Source organism: Sinohyriopsis cumingii, chromosome 4 (genome assembly GCF_028554795.1).
Source record: "Sinohyriopsis cumingii isolate HCF-2022 chromosome 4, ASM2855479v2, whole genome shotgun sequence".
Taxonomy (NCBI): domain Eukaryota; kingdom Metazoa; phylum Mollusca; class Bivalvia; order Unionida; family Unionidae; genus Sinohyriopsis; species Sinohyriopsis cumingii.
In genome coordinates, this window is record NC_142964.1 from 72,805,601 (window position 1) to 72,829,169 (window position 23,569).

The 23,569-nt window shown below is 33.6% G+C and overlaps 1 protein-coding gene across 1 annotated transcript; it reads left to right on the forward strand.

The window, feature by feature from the left end:
- The first annotated feature begins 314 nt into the window (after positions 1 to 314).
- On the forward strand, positions 315 to 22,707 carry LOC149801440 (uncharacterized). The gene is made up of 5 exons (XM_089954311.1): positions 315 to 591; positions 9,031 to 9,200; positions 13,172 to 13,531; positions 21,223 to 21,401; positions 22,345 to 22,707. Exons 1-5 carry the CDS (start codon positions 560 to 562, stop codon positions 22,378 to 22,380), a joined length of 777 nt encoding a protein of 258 aa, XP_089810437.1. The 5' UTR covers positions 315 to 559; the 3' UTR covers positions 22,381 to 22,707.
- Positions 22,708 to 23,569: the final 862 nt, after the last annotated feature.

Genomic DNA, 23,569 nt, shown 5'->3' on the forward strand with positions numbered 1-23,569 from the left:
GCATCATGCGCGGGCAGATCTGGGTCAGTTCAGTTTGTTAGGAGCAATCAGTCGAATAAGCAACATATACCCAGACCTGCAGGCGCATTATGCTACTGCGGATTAGGATATGTGTTGTTTGAAGTTTGACTACACTTATAACACTACACGGTATGTTTTTTGAATGATTCCACTAAGTATTGCTCATTCTTTCATGTTGTCCTAAGAGATACTTTTGAGCGCATATTTTCTACTAGTCTGCTGAATAGGAAAACGTTCCTATCGGAATAAAGCGCAGCACCAGTATCTACCAGTCTGATTAATTCAAAGTTGTTTTCTGCCGAAGCTATAATTGCACTCGATAGAATTTCCTGGATCAGACTGGGAAAATAAACCGGTGTGAAGCTTGAGCTGGATTAAACACAAAGACCTTTTGAACTTAGCTTCTTTGGGATGAGGACAATTGATGTTTGTGGAGGTGTACTGATTCGTTTTAATCATCATCCAGATATCTGAACAGTAAGGGATTATTGTCATTTTCTCCAGCGAATGTTTTGTTCGCCATATATTACGCAGCAGCATGAATGATGTATCTGATGAAAGTAATTTGGGGTAAGTTAATTTTCACAGTCTGGAAATACTCTTACGATAATTGTTATTTTGGTAATATTGGTTTTATTTTTCAAGATTCCTGTTTATTTTTTTCTCTGCCACTGTTTGTAATAAAACTCTCTAACTTAAAATTTGTCTTTACCAGTAGCATATACAACTGTTTTTTTATATCTTACAATAAAAATCTCAAAGTAATTTTATTCGTGGAAGTCGTGGTTTGTTAGTGGTTAGCAGGACGAAAGGGTGCGGGTTCGAATCTTACTATCAGAACATCCTGGCCCAGCTACCTTAGCGTATCCTTGGGCATGGCACTTTGCTCAGATTGCCTCGGCACTAATTCGGCATTCTTCTTTAGTGCAGACTTTATTGACAGTGTATGTATGTATTAAGTAAAATCTCCATAGTTTCAATTTTACCTATCAACTCTTGCTAGATTGGAAAGAAATATTACACTATTAAAATAATATTTTCATTAAAAAAGAAAGACAAAAATTTGCTAATAAAAGACAGAGTTGCATTCAAACATCAGTTACATGTTATGATCATTAATTGCCTTATTCTCTTAATATGCCGTCGGGTACTCTCTTTTCTGTCATGTGTTAAAGTAATGATCAATATAAACTAATAACTACGACTGACTGAGCCAACCCGCTTGTTTGTTAATGCTTTATGTGGATTATACATGTTAGCATTTGATAATGGATAGGAGTAAGTGGGTTGGAGAATTGTTGTCCAATCCCTCTGACTTTTATAATTTTTACCATTTCGGCCATACAAGACGTTTATACTAAACTAAACACTTATATGACAACTTAGTTGAAATTCAATTCATAAAATAAATATATCTACAGCTTCATAAATAATATTATTTATTTTCATTCATATCTTGAGCATTAAAAGAGCACGAGACTAGTAAAGTCTGTAAGGGACACTCACGAAATATGCAGAATTGTTATGAACGAAAACGCTCTGATGCGTATCTTTTCATTGTTTATTATTTTGCGAGAATCTATTAAACCATATTAACAGCAAAGGTATGTACAAAAAATATTATGTGTGCAGAAGTTTTCAGTTCGACGAACACACCCCTGATAACGTATGCAGTTCGAGAAACATACCTCTGCTCACCTGTAACGAATCTTCAAGACTGACAAGCAAACCCTTGATCATGGAAACAGGCTTTTTGTAAGAGACAATTGCTGGGTTGACTTTTCAGGTCTTCCAGCTCCATCTATCTATGTAATGTCAGAACACAGCACAGCTTCTAAAATATACATTAAAAATTAATATTGGAGGAAATAAAACTATCGCATAGAAATATCAAAGTTGTCACTGCGTAGTCTACTATTTTACCATCCCATAGTTGTCTCAGAACAAATATTGTCAACCCTTTATGCAATTTACGAGGTAAGAAACCCGCATTCAGAAAAAAATGTTTGGCAAATATTATTATATTTACAGCTTCATTTCGTTCGTAAGGCATTATATTCAGGAAATGGTAGTAAAATTCACATGAAGCAAATTTTCTTTTCTTTGCGATTTTCTCAGTTTTATAACACACATAATCCCTCTGCAAGTAAAATAAATATTTTTAACTTTGGCGTGATCCTAATTCTTGCCATTCAGTTCTTGTTGTTGCTGCTGTTTTGGAGTTTAACGCTATTTTTTCAGCACATGAGAGCTGTATATGCTGGACACTATATTTGGCGGAGGGAGAGCCCGAAATGACCTTGGGAAAAATCACCTACCCACGAGAAACTACTGCCAAGCTCTCTTAAATACTTGCACTGGTCGAGCCGATACGCGAACCCACGCGGACAGAGGTGAGACATGTCAGTGATCTGTAATGGCCAGCACCTTAGACCACTCGACCCCCTGGCGTCCCCCTGATCCACCTGTAATTACAATGCCATTATGTTCCTTACCTTATTAATTGTAAAATTATGTTCAAACTATTGACGTTATGTCATACGCATACTCAGTATGCTGTTTTGTATTTGGGGTTTTCACGGCAAAGCAACACGAATATGTTATTATGTGCCGAGTCAGTCGGAGCAATGTGCCTTGTCCAAGATGTACCACGGTAGCCGAACTAGGCAGATGGCAGAATTCGAACGTGTCCAATCAGTCATGCTATCCACTGAGCCGCTGTGGCTTCTCGCATACATATTATGCCGCTCAGATTGATCTGCGCAGAAAATTGCTCAAACAGGATGTTTTGAAATTATGTGTAATGTGCGTGTGTGTGTGTGTGTGTGTGTGTGTGTGTGTGTGTGTGTGATTTGGATTTTTAAAGTAGCTTTAACAATTTTTCAGTCATATCACTACGATGTCTGCAGTGTGGCAGTTCATGGTGATGTCTAGCGGGGGGAGGGGGAATCATGCCGCAGACATGTAGCATGATGTCTCACCCAGTCACACTATCCTGACACCAAGCCGACCAGTCCTAACCCCTTAATGCCGAGCGCCAAGCAAGGCAGTTATTAGTACAATTTCTATGTGCTTGGTATGACTCGGCCCGCTCTTATCCCTAAACCGTCAGAACGGTCTATGTGTCATAAAGATAGTTTATATGTTGCGTTAATATTGTTCCACGGAATATGCTTTATTATGACCATACAATTGTAAAAGTAGTTAAAATGAATCGTCCAGACACAGGTCTCGTGACGATCTGGATTGAAGTAATTGTTTAATGACTAATACTTTAGAAACGAATTAGATGTTGACAGGAAAAAAAAATGCATATATATATATATATATATATATATATATATATATATATATATATATATATATATATATATATATATATACCGTGTCTTCTTTGTAAATTGGACACTTTATATTTATATAAATGATGTGAATAATGGAATCAATGGTATGTTGATTTCATAACAATCAGCATATTTAAAAGAATACTAGATTTGCTTATTGTTTTTGAACTTCCATAACTGTCAAAAATTATCAGTAAATTTCAAATATGTTTGTATCATGGCAAATGAGAATGTCATTTCGAGCAACAACATTAATATCCTATGCTACAAAGAGCATTATTTAACACCCACATGCACGTATACACCAATACACACGGATTTGTATTTATGTCAAAATATGTAACAAAGCAGCTTGAGCATTCTTAATAAAATTCATTTATAATACGCAGCCTTGTCACAAAGGTTCTCTCTTGAATTGCTTCAATTCATGGGAAGACGAAAGGAATTGTAAGTACAAATGAAAGAATTAATGTTGATGATGTCCCTTTTTATCGTACTAATAGTGTCTTTAGAAAAGTTGTCTCTGGATACACTAGTCGGATATATTCTCGGTCCAGTCCATAGAAAGGTAGTCATTGAGTACACTAGTCGGATATGTTTTAGGTCCAGTCCATAGAAAGGTAGTCATTGGATACATTATTCGGATATGTTCAAGGTCCAGTCCATAGAAAGGTAGTCAATAGATACATTAGTCGGATATGTTCTAGGTTTAGCCCACGTGTCCCTCAAATTGTTAGGACGAACATGTGAGAAACTACTTCCGAACATGCCCATATACTGATTCAGAAGGAACAAATACCGTTTTTATGAAATAAAGCATCTAGTATGTTATCTCTCAGAATACGCATTGTATTAGCATAAATATCTGTTTAAACTTTACATTTACCATTTCAGGAATAGAATCAAATTAATCCATATCAAATGCTAAGAGTGATCAGAGCAGTAGATACACATTTCATGAATTGAGTTCTTTCCTACCTGATTTGGAACTAATGGGGTTTTGTTGGATACATTAAGATAGGACATATTGTGAACACCACCTGACTAATTTAGTGTGCATTGAATGTGTGGCTTTATTTTAGTGCGTCATTTCAGTGTCATCAAATACTAATGTTAGACACGTGCACGATACTTTCAGAATTGTCCGGATAGCATAGTTTATGTTGATAGAATACACCATAACAAAAATGGAGTGAGCTTATCGCAAGATCAATACGCCAAAAAGATTAGGGCTAAAGCTTAATATTAACTTGTTTTGCGCAGTCTAAACCTAAATAAAATTCCTTAATGTAAATGTCATTGCATACAATACGCAAATATACTGCGGTTATGGATTATTCATGCAGAAAACGCGGTTTGTTCTATAAGAATAACTTTTGACATGGAGTCATACAACGCTTAGCGAATTTAATATCCGTCACTGAAAAAGGAATGCTAGGGAAATTGCTTTCTAAAGACATTTCTTGCTTGATTTCAGCACAGTATTCGGATAATGCATTCAGCACGAATATTCGATAAAATCTGATATTCCAACTATAATCCTGCAGCACTTTATAGTTATGGTGTTCTTTTACAACGCGTTTCACACGGTTGAAAATGAAGAAAAGAACGGCAAACAAAAGTCTTGCTTTTTAATCGTGTCAGTCCATATTGATTAGATAAATTTTGAACAGTATCAATCAGGTGACAGGGCAACTACTTGGGCTACTGAGATTTAGGTTCTCCAATATGAACATAGTTTCAATATGATTTATTATATAATTGCCTGCCTGTTTGCTCTGTACTATATTATCGAGTCACACATTCCTTCAGATTCCTTGATAGCCCAATCCACTGTAAGATGTCACTGATGTCAATGGTTTTCTAAATTTCTATTTGGCGATATGCCTAAAATTAGTGGATAAAATAGCATTTCCGTTAATATTTATAGACATATTTTGAATAACAGGATCCATCGATAATTTGAAAATCAATATTTAAAAATATAACGAAAAACGTGGAATGGAAAGATTATCAGTATAAAAATTAAATAAAAAGTAGATAAGAAAATTTGAGAATTATATAATTGTTTGAGTACAGACACTATTATCGATTTATCAGTCAGAGCAACCACTGTCTTTTCTGTCAAACCGGAAATACATCAGATGTATGAGGCGGATCAACATTCGTTTCTTATGGAAAAAAAACCCAAACATACAGCAAACATTTGTTGCGCCACAAAACTGGACTTAGCCTACAATATATTTCCTGAAGGCATATAGACTAAAATAACACATTTTAAGTATATCCAAATTAAATTATGTGTTGCTAGCTGAAAGTAGGTTTTGAACCTTATTGTTTATTCAGTAAATACATTTAAAGGTTCTTGTAAAGTAATGAAATCCAAAAAGACTGTCTTTGCCACACATTGCAGCTTTTTTACGAGCAAGACAGAGGGTGCTCATTGTGACCATTAAAATAAATTACTACATGGAGATGAGTTTGATATGCCTAACACATAATCCGTAGTGGAACAGTTTAATCGAATGTCAGCTGTTTTGTGGACAAAGCTATATTATTGGTCGATATAATGTTTTTATACTTACCATACCGGTTTACCTAATAAAATCTGAAAATTACATCGTTATATTAATTACACCTGTATTTGTAGGATTTTTCTTAATTACATGGATGTTGTAGACACAAATATCATGTTAATATTTATTTAAAAAATGTCAAACTAAATACTATTGAAAGTAATGCAAAGAAATGTTTTGCAAAATTTTGTGTCATTGTTCTAGGCATTTGAAGTATGTAAAGCTATATGAATGCCTGTTGATTTAAAGCGTTTTAGTGAAAATCCCAAATGTAATTGGTTGGTAGCCAGGGCTGTTTTATAGACAGGGTAAGATTTTGTATGAGGTGGCGAAGATTTTTGTGCTGCAGAATTGTATTTTTCTTCACAAATATGTTTGCGAAAAATTTGTATCATTTTGCTTGAGAAAGAATAACATTAGTGAATTCAAACAAAATAACACATGTTTAGGAGATTAAACATACTTTCAGACTTGAGTCATATTTAAAATACATATGTTGCAAAATATCGTGTGAACATATAAACGTAGAGCATGACAATATAAAACGGTGCTGTGCTAAACTGCAAGCTCTGAAGTACCATATTTCAAAGAAAATGAAGATAATAAATTTACAATAAATATTTTATCTGTAAATTAGCAATAAAACGGTTTTTTTACCCAGTCCTTTCTTCATTACCCATAATGTTGGTTTCATTAGAAATGCCTTTTATGACAAAGGCTCAATCTAGTACTAAAATTATTCACCAAACATTTAATAGTCCTATGTTCTATTGCACAGATTCCTACTGTAAGTAGCGGGAATGCTTAACAATTCATGTTCATATTGAATTTAGCATTTCAGTCATCTAAAGACATCAGAGAGCTGTACATTTCTTGATTCCGTTATTCTTCCTGAAGCTGGCCATCTCCAGTAGAACGAATCTGCTGCGCAATAACATTTTTCTTTTCTGTTTATTTATAGGACGCTATGACTATTAATGAGTCAAGAATGTCAGCTATGTCATGGATTGTTGCAAGTTACAACAAAATTAACAGAGCAGATTTTATGTTAATGGAGAGAATGAAACTACAAAACAGTGCAGAATGTGACCTCGTGTGGCTTCAAATTAGTACTTGCGTTTTTACTTGATGTATGGTGATAGTTCTGTTGTTTTTCATAACTTGATGTTGATACTCGTTGTTTTGCGTGACCTCGTACGACGAATTTCACATCTTATAAAATATTTGACTTCTTTGTTATAATCGGGCAAGTATAAAGGAATAAAACATAATTAAAACTTGATAGCTTCTTCAAATATAGCAGAATATCAACAAATTTAATTTGTACAGTGCTACAAGACTCGTTTTGAACGTTTAATCGATTTTCAATTGAAAGATGTAAACGTGTATAGTTGCTTCATAATGATTGACTTTAGGGTTCAAATTACATAACCGTCTCAGCTAAAAAAACCTTGCACTGATATTAAGGCTCACAGTTTGTAACGACTCTAAAGCGACATGTTTAATAAAATCTCTTTTTATTTTTTAGCTACTATGCATTCTCGAAGAATTGTTTTTACCATATATCTTAAACCTCCAGCAACCGAGGCGAACTTTTTAACCACTTAGACCACCGGAAAATTCGATTATTATCTGAAGTATATAACTTACGTTTTGATTAAAGAACGGTAAACATTTCTTTAGCGGCCAAACAGAAGCTATACATATATGAATCATGCGATGTAGACATAAGATAGAATGTTATTTGTCTATAATTTGATTAGTAGCAAACACAAAACCACAGTCATTCCAGCAGAAACCATAGATGCTAGAGGTAAAGGCCCTAGCCACCTCAAAATAACCCATGTCTTGAAGAATTTGATACCCATGGTTTATTGTCCATAGGCACAATTAACTATTCCTGTTCCAATAGACCGTAATGTTGAACCATTTAAAAAGTCGAAAATGATGAATTTATACTTGTAACTGCCCATTATAAAAATCCGGCTGCATGATATCGATCCTTTCTACATCCAGGAGTCCCTATGCGGCTACAATAATAAAATTAAAGGTTCAAGAAAACTACTGATTTGAATTTATCCATAAATAGGCTTATTCTAAATATCACGCAACTTTTTCATTTTTTCATTTTTTCTTCAGCAAATCTACTATCTTCATTCTTTGAAATAGCGTATTTAATACACCACTGCACATATACAGTATATAGGTGGCTGTAACCAGAAACATTCCATATTACATCTCCATTTCTATAGTTTTACTGTTATTTTTCTTTCACATTACGGTTTGCTGAATAGTTTTATTCTTCAATAGACCTACAAAGCGTGACTTTAGAATTATATCTTTATGGGGTTGTGTCTTTTTATTATAATGTATGTACGTATTGTATTATATTTTTAAAAGCTGTATTCATTAAGATCGTAGTAACCATTGTGTCCATTTTTTTAGATCTTTATCAAATATCTTGAGGATATCGTATTAAAGAGAAAAAAATCATACATATATTATACTATGATAGGAGTTTTGAATTCCTGTCTCACAAAATTATAAAAGAGGCCGAAGAAAACAGAAAGCGTTTGCTCAATAACTTGTTCCCATAAACAGAATATAGTTAATTGTTCATATTTAGACACAAAGGATACCATCGGCTTGTTGAAGTCTGGTATAGTTCCCGTAACTTCTTTTTCAAAACTGGAAATGGTACAGTAAGAAAACAATTGAAAACGGTACGAAGACGAGATGGTACAGGAAGACCATTTAGAACTGTATCTTTATCAGGTAGCATGAAAACGATTGCTAGGTTGTTTCCAATGAATATAAGTTGTACTAGGTTTTAGAGGTTTTCAAGAAATATATTGACTCTGTCCAAGTTGAACTAAAGCACTGACATAATTTCAATAATGACAGGTGCCGAGAGGCTGGGAAACTACCCTGTACGACCATAAACGTTACGGAGACGAAGAGAAGAGACTATAAATAGAAGGTTAGAAACCGTACAAAACTTTAGCTTTGATTACTCACATGCATGGGTGTCTTTATCGAGTGATTTCTTCATTAATTTATAAATTAGTTTTCTATCCGTGCTTTTACAGAAATTTAACAAACAAGAACATGGCGAAACGTCCGGTCATACAGATGTACCTAAGTGCAGAGGATGAGGCGGTTGAGTTAACATCCTTGTTGAATAGCACCGGAGGAACAAGTGCGATGGGCGATAATGATTGCAACGGAGGCATCTCTTGGGAAAAAGATGATTCCAAAGGTATTCTTTTTTGAATGAATTTATTAACAATTTACATGCTGCATTCAGATTTTTATTTAAACATTGCCACTAAAAACAGATAAAACATGACTTTAATGCTTAAACACATCTCGTAAACAGGTTGAAATATAATTATTGTTCTTAGATGTTTTGAATTTGTTATTTTGATTACAAAATACAATACGCAATCATCAATGAATAAAATGTTCCCTTTGAATGATTGCTATAAAAATATAAATGTTAGATCAAATATTATTAAGTATTTAAAATTATCCAAATTTACATTTAAATCAAACGATGGCGATAAAGAATACATCATATATATCATCCAATATAAATATTTGAATAAGAAATTAATTTATTTATATTTATAGAACGGATGTAACCTATAATAATATCTTTTCCTTACTACTAAGTGAAATTCACAACATTTGAAGATGTTATAATAGTGTCTGGAGAGTATTTATGCCTACCATTTCAAGATGTTATAATAGTGTCTGGGGACTATTTATGCGTACCATTTGAAGATACTATAATAGTGTCTGGGGAGTATATATGCGTACCACTGTAATCGTTTATAGACCCATTAGTGGGATCAAATTATTTTGTAAATGAGAATACAGTTTTGTTATAACAAGTCAGTCGCCAACGTAACTTCGTGATAGGTGATGGTCTAAAAGAGAGGAAACGAACAATTCATTAGTTTGATAACGGTATCATGGAGGCCTTGGAAGCTTTTAGAGCAGACGTTTGCATTCTGAATAGATATATTAAATTAAAAAACCTAACAAACATTAAAACAAAATGAAACGAACAACCTAAGAATTATTTATGGAAGTTATACAAATATAACGATTTGTACCTCTTAACATTAAAGACGTCGAATATGTTGTGCACTTTTGAAATGTAGTCGAAATGAAAAGACAAATTTCCCTGCCAAAAGGCAAACCAGCAAAGTTAAAAAAGACTAATATTGTTAAGTTCCAGTAAGATGCATTTCACATTGTTCGTTTTTCATATTATAGGTTATTGCAATTGTTTAAAATTTTACGAAGCCTTCGTTACAGATAGTATCACAACAGTCTTAAAATAGTTACGTTGAATAAATTCATACGTTCTGACACAACAATGCAACAATTCAACAGTATCGGATACAGTACTCTGGATCTGCACTAACAGAAGTGCAAAATGCAAAATTCACATCTTCAGAAAACTGTTATACAATATCGACACTGAATGGTAGGAGTTTTGTTGACAGTACTACTTTAAATAAACATATTTAACAAAATATTTAAGCAATAGATTCATTTGTTCTAATATGAGAGTTATTTATGCTGAAGCAAATATTTGGAGTCAGAGGAAGAAATACATGATAGAAAAAACAATTAGAGATGCCCTTTTGAAGCTGAAAAAAGCGTTTGAAATGTGGTTTAATGTTTTTGTCATTTCCTTCTATAATATAATGCTTGATAGCTTGTAAAGTGATGCTTAATTGGCATATTTTCGTGATTTGGTGTTGTGATATAACAAGTTAAAAGCTCATGGACATATGGTCTTATATGACCTACTTAAATACATTATGCAAGCATGGTCACATTCGTCGTAGAAAGTGCTGGTGAACGTTTTCAAAATACCATAAAGAAATCTTAACAATGCTATATAACAAATCACTGCTTGCCCAGAAAATAACCGTAGCTTTCTGAAACAGTCACAAAGTACTTATTATAACAAGATTAAATTTAAATCTTTCCAAATGTCAAACACATTATAGCATTTCAACTAACAGCTAATGTAAAGTCCCCAAATAAATGAGATGTAACTGTGGCCTATTTTTTATAAAATAATTTAGTTTTTTCTTTAAACAGTCCGTTTGATTGTAAAGACAGATTTTTTTAAAACTTCTTCTATATATATATATATATATATATATATATATATATATATATATATATATATATATATATATATATATATATATAATAGGTCACAGCAAAATATTCCAACACGGTCAAATAAGTAGACCTACGAGAACCAAATACCTCACCAAATTAAAATGAGAACTACACACCGTGACGCCACAATAGTATGTTAGAGACAACAATACTTATACCATAAAGAAAGTATTGAAATCGCACTTCATAAAGAAGCCAATATACGTAACATATTCTTTTGAAGCAATTGATAATTTATATTAATATTAATCATGACATTATTATAATTATGTTGTATTAGCCTTGTGAAAATCCCAATCAAATGGTTATGCAGAAACTGTATGTATATAAAGGAAGAAGAAATAAAATCCAACGAGTAAATACGTTTTAGATGGCGTTCTTTGCTCTTCTTATTTTCACTCCTGTTGCATTATTCCTTTGACATCAATTAATAGTATTAGTTGGAACAGTGACCATAACATTTGCAAGGGATGTGAACTGTAATTCTCTGTCTTGGAGCTTGCCATAAAATTGAGGGACTATAGAAGTAAGGCTATTTTTTAATCTATTGACCAAAGAAATTTCACTGTGGCACAAGTTTGTAAAGCACTCGTTTTCCTTTTTACGAATATAATGTTTTATAATTTTTCCCACTGTATTTTTCCTTTAACTATATTGTCTCTAAAATACTTTCGATACTTTCCTAAATATTATATTTGTGTAAAATATTACATATATCGGGAATTAAAAGTTTCTGTACTGTAATGTCTTTTCCATGTTACATTGTTTTGGAAAATTGAGCAATTTACCAGAAAAAATTAGTTTCTTTTTATCAATTTCCGATACAATTATTTTTATCCCCAATAAACTTTCGCTCATGCCGGATCGTGTGGTTTGAGGAAATCATTGTAGAACTTTGGTACAATTATGTTGAAATGCGTCGCGCATTCTTAAATCATTGTGTTTGATTTTCGACCGAACTTCACAGCATAAAAGGTTTATGGCATCACAATTGTTTTATACAAACTGACGTAAGTATGGAGATTGACTCTAACTTCATTTGCAACAATGCCTACAAGATAATAATATTATTTTCTGCCTTTATTACAAGCTGTGTCTTTTCTATTGTCAAACATTTCATATTGAAGCTAACATGAATTCCAACATGTTCAGTTTCATTTACAATATGGTATAGTATGGTTACCTATTTTCCATTTGATCTTCTCACGTACTGTATTGTCTATCCTGACTAAAAACGAATACACAACTTTTGTTAGCGTTTAAGGTGAGGTTCCATGATAGAGAGCATCTTTTACATATATCAAGCAGAGTTATATTATCAGATAGTGCTGGATTCATGATGGAGTGGATTCATGATGGAGTGGATTCATGATGGAGTGGATACAAATTGCTATAATTTTTGACTCCTGTAGTTCTTGTAGAAGGTTATTAATGCAAACAAGGTAAAACAATGTTGATAAAACACCTCCCTGTCGGATGTCCCTTTCTTATTAGAAAATATTCTGATTTTGACTCGTTCATTAGGACAGTGGATTGTGATGCGCTCAGTTTCTGATTCTGCTTGACCTGCTTCAGAGAAAAGGAACAATGACTATGGGTTGAATCACTTGACTGTTTAAGTGAAAGGCCTATTTAGGTTTTATTATACTTTAATTTTAAACTAATTATTCCACTTAGACGCATCTTCCAGCAAGAAAGTTGTTGTTTTATTATTAAAAATAATGCTTATTCTGCCCCTCGTCTTAATAAGTAGAATTTTCAAATTTATACATTTTCTAGAGAGAAAAAATGTTTTTAAGATATTATGTTAATTTTCCTCTAATTAATATTTTTTGCTAAGTATGCATTAAATTTTACACCGAGAATATAGTCTCTTTTGAAACGTTTTCAATATCTCGCCAGAGGTTTGGTGCATAAAGCTGCTATTCTAAGAAATTAAGTATTATCATATTTCATTCCTTGACAAAAATAATTAATTAGGACATGTATAAGATTCAAACACGCCACTTTTCTTTGCAGAGTGCAGCTCCATGAAGTCAGGAGGTGAACATTTGGACACGGAACGCAATAAAGATATTTCAACAACTGTAGTTACATTTGATCGATTAATTGTAGACACTATTAACCCAACAACACTTCACCTTGACTGGGCGCCTTGTAGCCAATGTCTTTCTCTCAGTGGATACAAAATACGTTATAATATAAAGGACAATGCATCTTATAACGAAATTTTTGTAACACCTGGAATCACAAGCTATACCGTAAGTGGTTTAAAACCCAATACGGAATATGAAGTGTGCATAAACGCAATGGATCAGCACCAGAGAATAATTTGTTCCTGTGGGACTGTGACACGAAGGACAGATCCCATGATGAAAGGTAATTTTGAAAGCATAGATCAATGTACACACACACACACACACACACACACACATATTTGTAACATGTAACAAAGTGTCGGTATAAATCAATTTGATATACCAATACTATTGGTATATCAAATTGTGATCCACCCATGGCGCAATAATACACATATATAAATGTGTGCAGTTGATTCTAGATCAATGATGAATTTCCACGCATTAATCATTAGTGACGTATGTGTGTAAGTGTGCGCGATTAGGATAACTTTAACACTTTTTCAGTCATATCTCTACAATGTCTGCAGTTTGGCAGTTTAAAGTGATGTCTAGCACTGGGGCATCATAACGCAGATGTAGCATGACGTCCCACCCAGTCACATTATGCTGACACCTGGCCGACCAGTCCTAACACTAACCACTTAATGCTGAACACCTAGCGAGGCAGGTGTTAGTACAGTACCATTTTTGTAAGTCTTTCGTATGACTCGGCCAGGGTTCTAACCCACGGCCTCCCGCTTCCGAGGTGGACGCTCTAACCACCAAAGCGGTCGCAGTGACGTATGATAAAAGTATTAACAATCCCCGTTTTCTAAATGAATTTAATATGGTACACATTTTAATCGCAATTGTTTCTGCTTTTGTGTTCCCCTCCCCTATCTACTCGAAAAGGTGGAATGAGAGAGCAAAGGAATTTGGGCTGGATTAAAACCTTGAAATAAAAATTACACCAAGTACTCTACAAGAATATGGTTTTTCGTAACGATACGTTTGCACTTTCCTTGGGATTTATCTGCAGTGTTTGTCAATGATATAAAGTTGCAAAACATATCAAGATCAAATAGTAAATTTCTCTTTTACGTGGTACACATACCGTGACGAATTTATTGTTTTGTTGTTGTTGTTTCTTAAACATATTATGTTGTTTCGATTATTATCAATTAAACATGAAAAATTTCAAACCTCTCTCTCTCTCTCTCTCTCTCGGTTCGTCATTTCATAGATTTTAGCCCGTATCATCTTCCTACGATGGTCCAGAGAAAGAGAGAGAGAGAGTTTTAATGTCAAACCGACCAGAGAGAAAGACTGAGTTTTATGGTCGGTGGTACTGTTACAAAAGCAGAAGAATGACTTAGATCAATTGCAGATATATTAAAATATTTTAATTACCTCTTGTTGGTTCGTTTTTTTGCTTGGTTTCTATTCCACATTAATTTCAATGCGCCGGTACGTTAATGGCTTAGCGTTCATGTGAATGGTGTAGCTAACCAAGTGTTTGTAGTGCTCTACTTCTTTCATCACTAAAACCATCTTTCATGTTTAAATCACAAGTGTGTATGATATTGATTTAATCAATGTGAAGTAAAATATACACTAAAAAAGAAACATAATCAACTTATCTAGATGCAAAGGTGATTGTAATTGCTACAAAAGACATATAATTACATTTTGTTGCGGACTCTCTCGGGATGTCAGGAGTTCATTCACTCGGTCAATACACAACTGCCTGTAGTAACTCTTAACTCCGTTCAAAGGGCAAATATATGTACTTGTATGTGATATAAATAAAATATATGTACAGTAAGTAAGCTGAATCAATGATATACCACTCGTTGTATAAATGTTTCGTTAAAAGGAAACTCGGTTCCTTTTAATAAAAAATGTATACATCTCGTGGTATGTCATTGATACAGCGTACATACTATATATATATATATATATATATATATATATATATATATATATATATATATATATATATATATATATATATATATATATATATATATATATATATATATATATATATATATATATATATATATATATATATATAGTCACGTGTTTATGCTCTTATTAACAAAAAGTGAAAACAACAAGCTTTGTAAAAATTGAACAAATAATTTATTTCCCAGGAAACAAAATGTAAAAATAAAAAATAAGAACGTACGGTTTTAGGAATCAAAGCCAAAGACAACCGAAGAATAATCTACGAATTAAATTTTAGAAATCCTAGTAATGAAATGTTCTAATGAATTCAAGTTCGAATTTCGACGAAAAATCCAAAATGGAAGGCGATGACGTATTCTGTAGTCAGTATATCGCTGATGTGTTTACAGTTCTTTGTGAACCACAGAAATTCCGGTATTTGAATTCCGAAAGAAATTTAAAGAAATGTCCTTCTCCAAGAATTTGTATAGGCACTCAAATATTTCCAGGAAGAAGAATTAATCTTTTAGAATCCAAATAATTTGAATAAAAATTAAAATTTTACTTCAAACTGGTCACAACAAAACTTTAAAGCGTCCAAGGTAAGAGCCTAAACTGAGAAATATCTTTCTAAACATCACTATTAAATCTAACTGCTGCTCAATTTCGGAAAAGCCAGAATTGCGAAATAGAGGCTGTTTACATATCTAAATTACATACTCCCAGTATGACCTTGATAAAAAGCAATCATTTTACTTCGAGAATGAAATAAAAATAGGAAGTTGTTTACTTGTCTCAGTGATTTCTGAATCAAGGTCGTGAACTAAGTCAAAGATAGAAACAGTGTTTCCTTTTTTAGGTGTTTATGAAAAGAGCCAGGTCAAACTGAGTTTTCTGAAAATATGTCAAATCAAGTAAACAAGATTGCATTACTTTGACATAATGAAATACATTTTTTAAAACTTACAAAAAATTAAATTAAGTAAAATATAAATTAAATCAAATATACTTAACAATGTCTTGAACATCTGATCGAAGCAATCTGATTGGTGGGCAACCAACCCTTAAACATGAGCTTTAATTGATGCTCTTATCCTAACCCTTTTCACTTTTGATTGTTTATGATTAAGTTTGCAAGGAAGAATTGCAACTTGCAGCTGTTCATTTTACTCAGAGCACGCAACTGGTAGGTTTGGGGATCTTCTATACAGATAGAATCGGAACCAGTTTTAGGTACTTTCGTGTACGTTTGGAGAATTTTTGATTGCGTACAGGGTATTTTTTATTATTGTTACATATTTTCAGTGTAAAGGTTTACCCTGACTTTGTTCGGAAATATTAAATATTAGAAAGGTTTATGTCTACAAACTTGTGCAACCAACTTTTATCTAATCGATTTAGATTATCGTAGTTTAATGATTGCGCTGTAATCTTCTCAATTCTCAAAAATGCATGAAAATCCAAGTAAAATATGGATTGAAATACCAGTCGTTGGTAATTGTGACGCATAGCTTGACCTGTGGCATGAACATTACTAATACATGTTTGTCTTTTTTTAACCTAGCGTCACAAGCCATTCTCATCAGTTGGTATATCTGTTGACGTTTCTGTACTAGAAGCCCATTTTTGGGACTTGTAAAATCATTTAAATTATGTATAAAATCTATATTGGACATGTATCAAAATATTGTAGCTGAAGCAAAACTGTTAAAAAGATGAGTAACGAAAAGAACCAAGTGTGCGGGAGTGACTGGTAATGAAGTTTCTAAGGAATATTTTGCAGTGAACATATAATTTAAATTTAATCTTTGCTTGTTGGCTGCCGTAAATACTAGTGCTAAAGTGTAAACGAGTGGATAAGTAAGAGTGTCAGTTAATTTATTAAGTGTGAAAGTAGCGGAAATGGCATCAGTTTTGGGTTGACATATGATTTAATTTGGTTTGTGGGTTTAATGCTATTTTCTCGCACATGGTTGGATATACACGGTGGCCAGTATATTTGGTGCAAGAAGAATCCGGGAAAACCATGTGAAGAACTTTAGACCGACAGGAAGTTCTTGGCAAGCTATCTCACATCCTAAGTTGGCCGAGTCGAGTCTTGAACCCATGCGGGCAGAAATGAGTGATCTGTTGAGGCGAACACTTTCTCGGATTGGATTTGTAAGTTGCTGTTTAGATGTTTAGTGGGTTGCAAGGATTAGATCCAAAAAAGTGTCGTCCCTGAGCTGCAAAGATGGGGGTGGGGGTGGGGAAGGGTAGCATCCTGGAGCATAATCTGATCAATTTTAGCAAGATTCGGCCCGGACCCGGACCCGGTCTCAGATTTATCAAGCTGTCTCTTTTGTCCGCCGGTCTGGTTCATGGTTGCAGTGGATCTTGTCATCTTTACAACCTGTTTCTTGCCATCTGAGGACTTGTTTATGGATGGTATAGCCAACTGTTGTAATATTCGAGTAAACTTCGTGTTCATTGTTTATTACCTATAAATACACAAAAGAAGCGCAAAACGATTGGTCCAAATAAATTTCAAATTAACTCGATTGCATGTCACACATACACACACACACACACACATCAGATTCTTTTTGTTGTTGTTGTTGTGGGATTTAACGCCATTTTCAGCACACGATAGACTATACATGGCGGCCAGTATTAATGGTGGAAGAAGAACCACCGACCCACGAGAAGGTACTGGAAAAGCTTTCTCACATACCCACATTGGCCTAATCCTAGACTCGAACCCACTCAGACAGAAGTGAGATGGCAGTGATCCGTAACGGAGAGCGCTTTAGACCACTCGGCCACTCGGGGCCCCAGATTCTTTTTGACTTTACATTAACTTTACATAGGTTATCATAGGTTGTCAATGCTATATTTAGATGCCTACAAACTCGATGTTCTTTAATTACAATCCAGGTGTCCTTTGTGTCCTTTGTAGGTGGGTCCTTCGTGCTAGGTGTTCTTTGTGCTATGCCATTGTATGTTTCCCAATCAGATAACGATAAAGTTAATTTGTAGGTGAACTATTAGTATTTATCAGACAAGAAATACCATCTGAGCCAGATTTCTCACACGAACTGATGATTCACTTAAAATCAACACTTTTATTCTGGTCCTAAGAGTTCGGTGTCCGTGAAATGAGAAATCTCCATTTGCAATTCACTTCTCTTGATGCTTACCTCTATATGCTCTATCGGCTTGTTACTTCTGTAAGTTACGCCTACTACTGGCACATAGAAGATGTGGTGCTACATGAAATCTGCTCTCAGTTGAGAAATAATAGCGTATTTAATGACATTTTCCTGTGAAACCGGAGAGCAAATGATGCCAGAGTAAATTAAATTTCAGCAGTTGATTATTCTGAATTCACATACAAGTGATTTTATACTATCGGCGGACTTTCTGTGTACTTCACCTATGTCGTGTTTCAAAATCTTGTTAATATTTCAACCATCGACTTCTTTTATGTTTAAATGACAAGTTTACTCCAATCCAAAAGACGTGGACTGTTCATGTTCTTCGGGGAACTACAACTATCGATCTAACCACTGCCAACAAAAATGACCGAAAAAGACGGCTGTAAAAGGTTTAGTAGAAAAAAAAACACTGGGTCTTTAAAAATAAATCAATGTATTCTTTACCTGACCTTTGTTCGAGATCAGGAAATCGAGTAAATATAACTAATAATATAAACAAGAAGTGAAATATGTGAATCATAGCTGCGACGCTTGATATGAATTTAGCATTATCAAAGTTCCAAAACCACAGTCAGCAGCTTGAAAACGTTGTGAAATGCGACAGTAAAATTTATTCTTCCACCGAACAAATGCTGGTTTGGTGACTTTATGTGTTTAAGGTCATTTTTAGCACACGATATACATGGCAATTAGTATGTTTGGTGGAGGAAGAACCAGAGAAAATCTGGGAGAATCACCTGCCAACGGGAAGATAGCGGCAACTTTCTCGCATACGCAAATTGGTCGAGACTCGAACCCAAGACGGAGTTGAAATGTGAATGATCTGTAAAGGCGAACGCGTTATTACAACGTTCTTCACTGGAGGAATGAATCACATGATCCAAAATGTTGGAATTGGTTGGTCTTCGAGGAACAGTTGGTTTGGCTTTCGGTATCCAACTGGACCTATTCACACCGCATCACAAATATCTTTGTGATCGCACAGAGCATGCTTGCTAATATTATTATTTTTATTATTATTATTATTATTATTATTATTATTATTATTATTATTTTCAAACAACCCCAACACTATGAAAGATTCAAGAGACTCATTTACAGCTTACTAAGCATCAATTACAAAATCTGCAAGTTTTCTTTGTCCAAAACGGAAAATTGCAGAGACCGCGAGGGAAGGTCGTCGTACTTTCTGCGTTTAAACCGAATGTACTAAAATTTACATTGTTTTTTCTCCACAAAAAAAAAGAAAGAACAAAAATACATTTTTTTGACATATAAAAATGACCCCTCTTTCTTTTTAACTTAAAAGCATCAGAAAACTAACACAGGTATACATTGATTATACTCATTGTCTCTTTTGGGATTGATAAATCTTAACTGTCTTCTTATAAGACGTCCCTACTACATCAGAAACGTGGTCTTCTTATAAGACATCCCTACTACATCAGAAACGTGGTCTTCTTATAAGACATCCCTACTACATCAGAAACGTGGTCTTCTTATAAGACATCCCTACTACATCAGAAACGTGGCCTGATAAGATCACTCTTTGAAGAGAGATAATACAGACGTGAGTAATACTGAAGTACAAAGTAAGAAAAGTGTTATTAATCTTAGAATATTTAATATTTTGATTTAAAAACAAAAAAATTAAACTGGATTCTTCCTCCACCATTAATATTGGCCGCCATGTATAGCCTATCGTGTGCTGAAAAATGGCGTTATTATTATTACAACAACTACAACAACAACAGCAAACATGTTCAGAAGCAAACCTGACCGTGCCCGACAAGAGTACTAAACTTTTCTTAAAAATGCAGCTTTCTATTGCTAATATACATCCCTTGCTAAGTCACAAACCAGAATAGAAAATATTTGGATTACACTATGTAAACCGAAGCTACATAGCAAACATACACAGATAAACGTGGTAGTACAATAGTTATAACTTATACACATCCGAATACATTGACATATACATCAGAATATATTGTTAATTGTGTTTTCGAGTTGTATCCTCAACTTGTATTCATTTCTAGTATTATAGTATACTTATTGTATACATCCTTTTATATTGTTAGTTTTGTTAACGAGTTATATCCCTCGATTAGTTATTCCGTTCTACATCTTGTAATCCGTTTTTGAATCATAGCCCTGTATATTCAGAGTCATTTCCATAGTAGTATACATTTACATATATTTCCTTAGAAATATGAAACTCCCTTTATCCTTTATCTTGAATTCTAGTCTATGTTCATTCCGAGGCGTTTTCTGTTTCGATATTTTTATCGAGTTGTATTCATAAATAAATTGCAATATACTGTTTAAATATTATGATTCATTCTACGTGCCGTTCAAGGTTAAGTAGTGTTTATCGCAAGAATAATCGCGAGTGTACAAAAAAACAAAACCCGAATACTTGTATTTAATAAATAAAAGTATTTATACAATTCCGTGACATTGATGTGGGGGCTCTTCTGAAATCGATTGTTCACATGCATTATGCTGAGGAGCGCGCAATCTCACCAGTAGGAAAGGTAGGAAATTTTTAAAAAATTTTTTATTTAAGAACTACAAGAAATGCTGACTTTCGTCTAAGATAATTTAACTTAAACAAAGAGATAAAAAAAACTAGTCGAATATCTCTTGCATCGACCGCTCCCATGATAATTTGGTACGTTTGCGTGATTTTGTGTCTAAATCTCATTTCTACTTCACTCTCATTATTGTCGACATTACCTTATATCCTAATCAACTAGTTCTGTTGATTTTTCAATAACACATTTCTTGTCACTGATTGTAGATAAGAAACGGTATGATGTACCATATATCGCAGTCATTACAGCGGCCTGTCTTCTGATTATAGCGGCCCTAGTGCCACTAACGTTTCTATTACTGCGGGAATGTGTAAAATGTGAGACATCGATGAATACTTCCCAGGACAAGCATCCCTCCGACCCGCTTACGCAGCCAAACGTAATGGTAAGGTTAAAGAATGAGTGGAAGAAATAAGTCAGGAAAAGATAATTATTTTTTATGGACATGCAAACTCAGTCCAGACTAAACAAAATATCTCGTTATAAGACATGTGTTGATCTCTTGATTATGACATTGTTTCTTTACAAAATTCGAATGAAAACTCAGTGCTGATTCCTTTTCTATGAACCGAAATATAAATTTGCATGAAAAGATAGCGCTTTTTGTTATCATCACAATGTTTTATAATACTATGTTTTGAATAAAATAACAATTAACTAAGTTTAGTTCGTCTACTCAAAGATGACGTACATGGAAGTATCCTGCAAGGATTACAGTTACTAACTTCAATTTGAGTCTTATTAAACACTATATTGCATCTAGCATAAAAAGTTGTTAGATTTCCTTTATGGTGATTTGTTACTGCTCCTCGTCGTGTTCCTTTATCGAATTCAAAATGAAATATTGAAACAAAATAACAATAATACCAATTGTCCTATGATATTTCACGTACTATTTGCCATGTTTTTCGTATTATGTAAGAGAGAGAGAGAGAGAGAGAGAGAGAGAGAGAGAGAGAGAGTTTACGTTTTAATTGCGGGACTTTCTTATTATATGAAGATAGCAAATGTAATAACCAGAATGTATGTTTACCTTTTAGCATTTATGATCCATTCAGTATGTTTAGGTAAATACCATCACATTCTCTGAACAATATGAAAATCGTGTAGTATTATAGATAAATAGATTTTTATCCAAAGTTCATAATAGTTATCTGTATGTCTTTTTGCAACGATATATATTGAATTTAAAATCCTCGCCCGAATTGATGCACATGAAAATAATTCGATGCCGTCACACATTTCTAAAATCATATACTCCAAAGCAATGTAACATGATCCGTTAATGTCAGAATATTTTGTTAAACGTTTTCTTCAATTCTTTTCAGAGCTACGATCCACAGATCTATGAGAATAACAACTAACATTGTCCTAAACTACTGTTTGCCTCTAGTTTTGGAACCGCCTACACAAGCTGGTAAACACTGGGCACCGCTGCAATAAAGTTACTCCCAAAGTTATACGATACATGTAATTTCAGATCGATCCTCTCAGATGAGATTAGATTTTGTAAAACATTTTAAAGACATCATGTAGATCTTTGAGCATGATGAGGTATTGAGATACCATGCATCAGATATTACTGCAAGCATGTGGTACGATGGTCAGAGAGGAACAAACACTTAATATACACTTTAAATGACGTCAGAATTAAATAGTCTTTGATAGATCCTTGCTTATGAAGAGCCCGACACACGTAAATCGATACATACATACATACATACATACATCTATATATATATATATATATATATATATATATATATATATATATATATATATATATATATATATATATATATATATATATATATTTGGGGTTTTGATTGTTTGTATTTGCAAATAAATAAAAATATAAAATACTATTAAAAGCTTGTAAAATAAATTTCGGGATGTTGAAAGTATACTTTTTAGTTGTTTGTCCTGAATGACAATTTGTTTTGTTTTGCTGTTGTTGCATTTCTTTGATACCAAGAATGTTCATTGTATGTGTCAGTGTAATATTTTTGCGACTGCGTTGTTCGTTGCTTTCTGAGATAATTCTCAGAATGGTACCAACATTTTGAGTAAATAAAAACTCTTGAAGCTTGAATAGACTTGTTTTTCAAAAAAAGAAGGTAACTTTGCTATATCTTTTTGCTGTATTGTAAGGCAAATGTTGGAACCATCAGGGTGCATTTATTTGTAATAGTCATGACGAGTTCACTGAACCGCTGAATTGATAATAAATAACACATAATCACGTAATTGAATAAATTTGATATATATTGTACCTTTATATTTATTATAAAGGGTTACAACGATGATAGTAAGCAACATAATAGTGGCATTGTTGGCTTTTAAAATTCAGAGAACGAGGCTTCAGTATGTGTGTGTGATTCTAATATGGCTTTAACAACTTTAGTCACATCGGAGGCATCAGAACGTACGGATGATTCGTTGTCCACTATCCACCTTGTAAATAGCACCTCGAAGGCACTGACATTTTTTTCGACGTCCCGTAGCGCAATAGTGTATTAGTATTATATACGGCTTATTCTTCAAGAACGAATA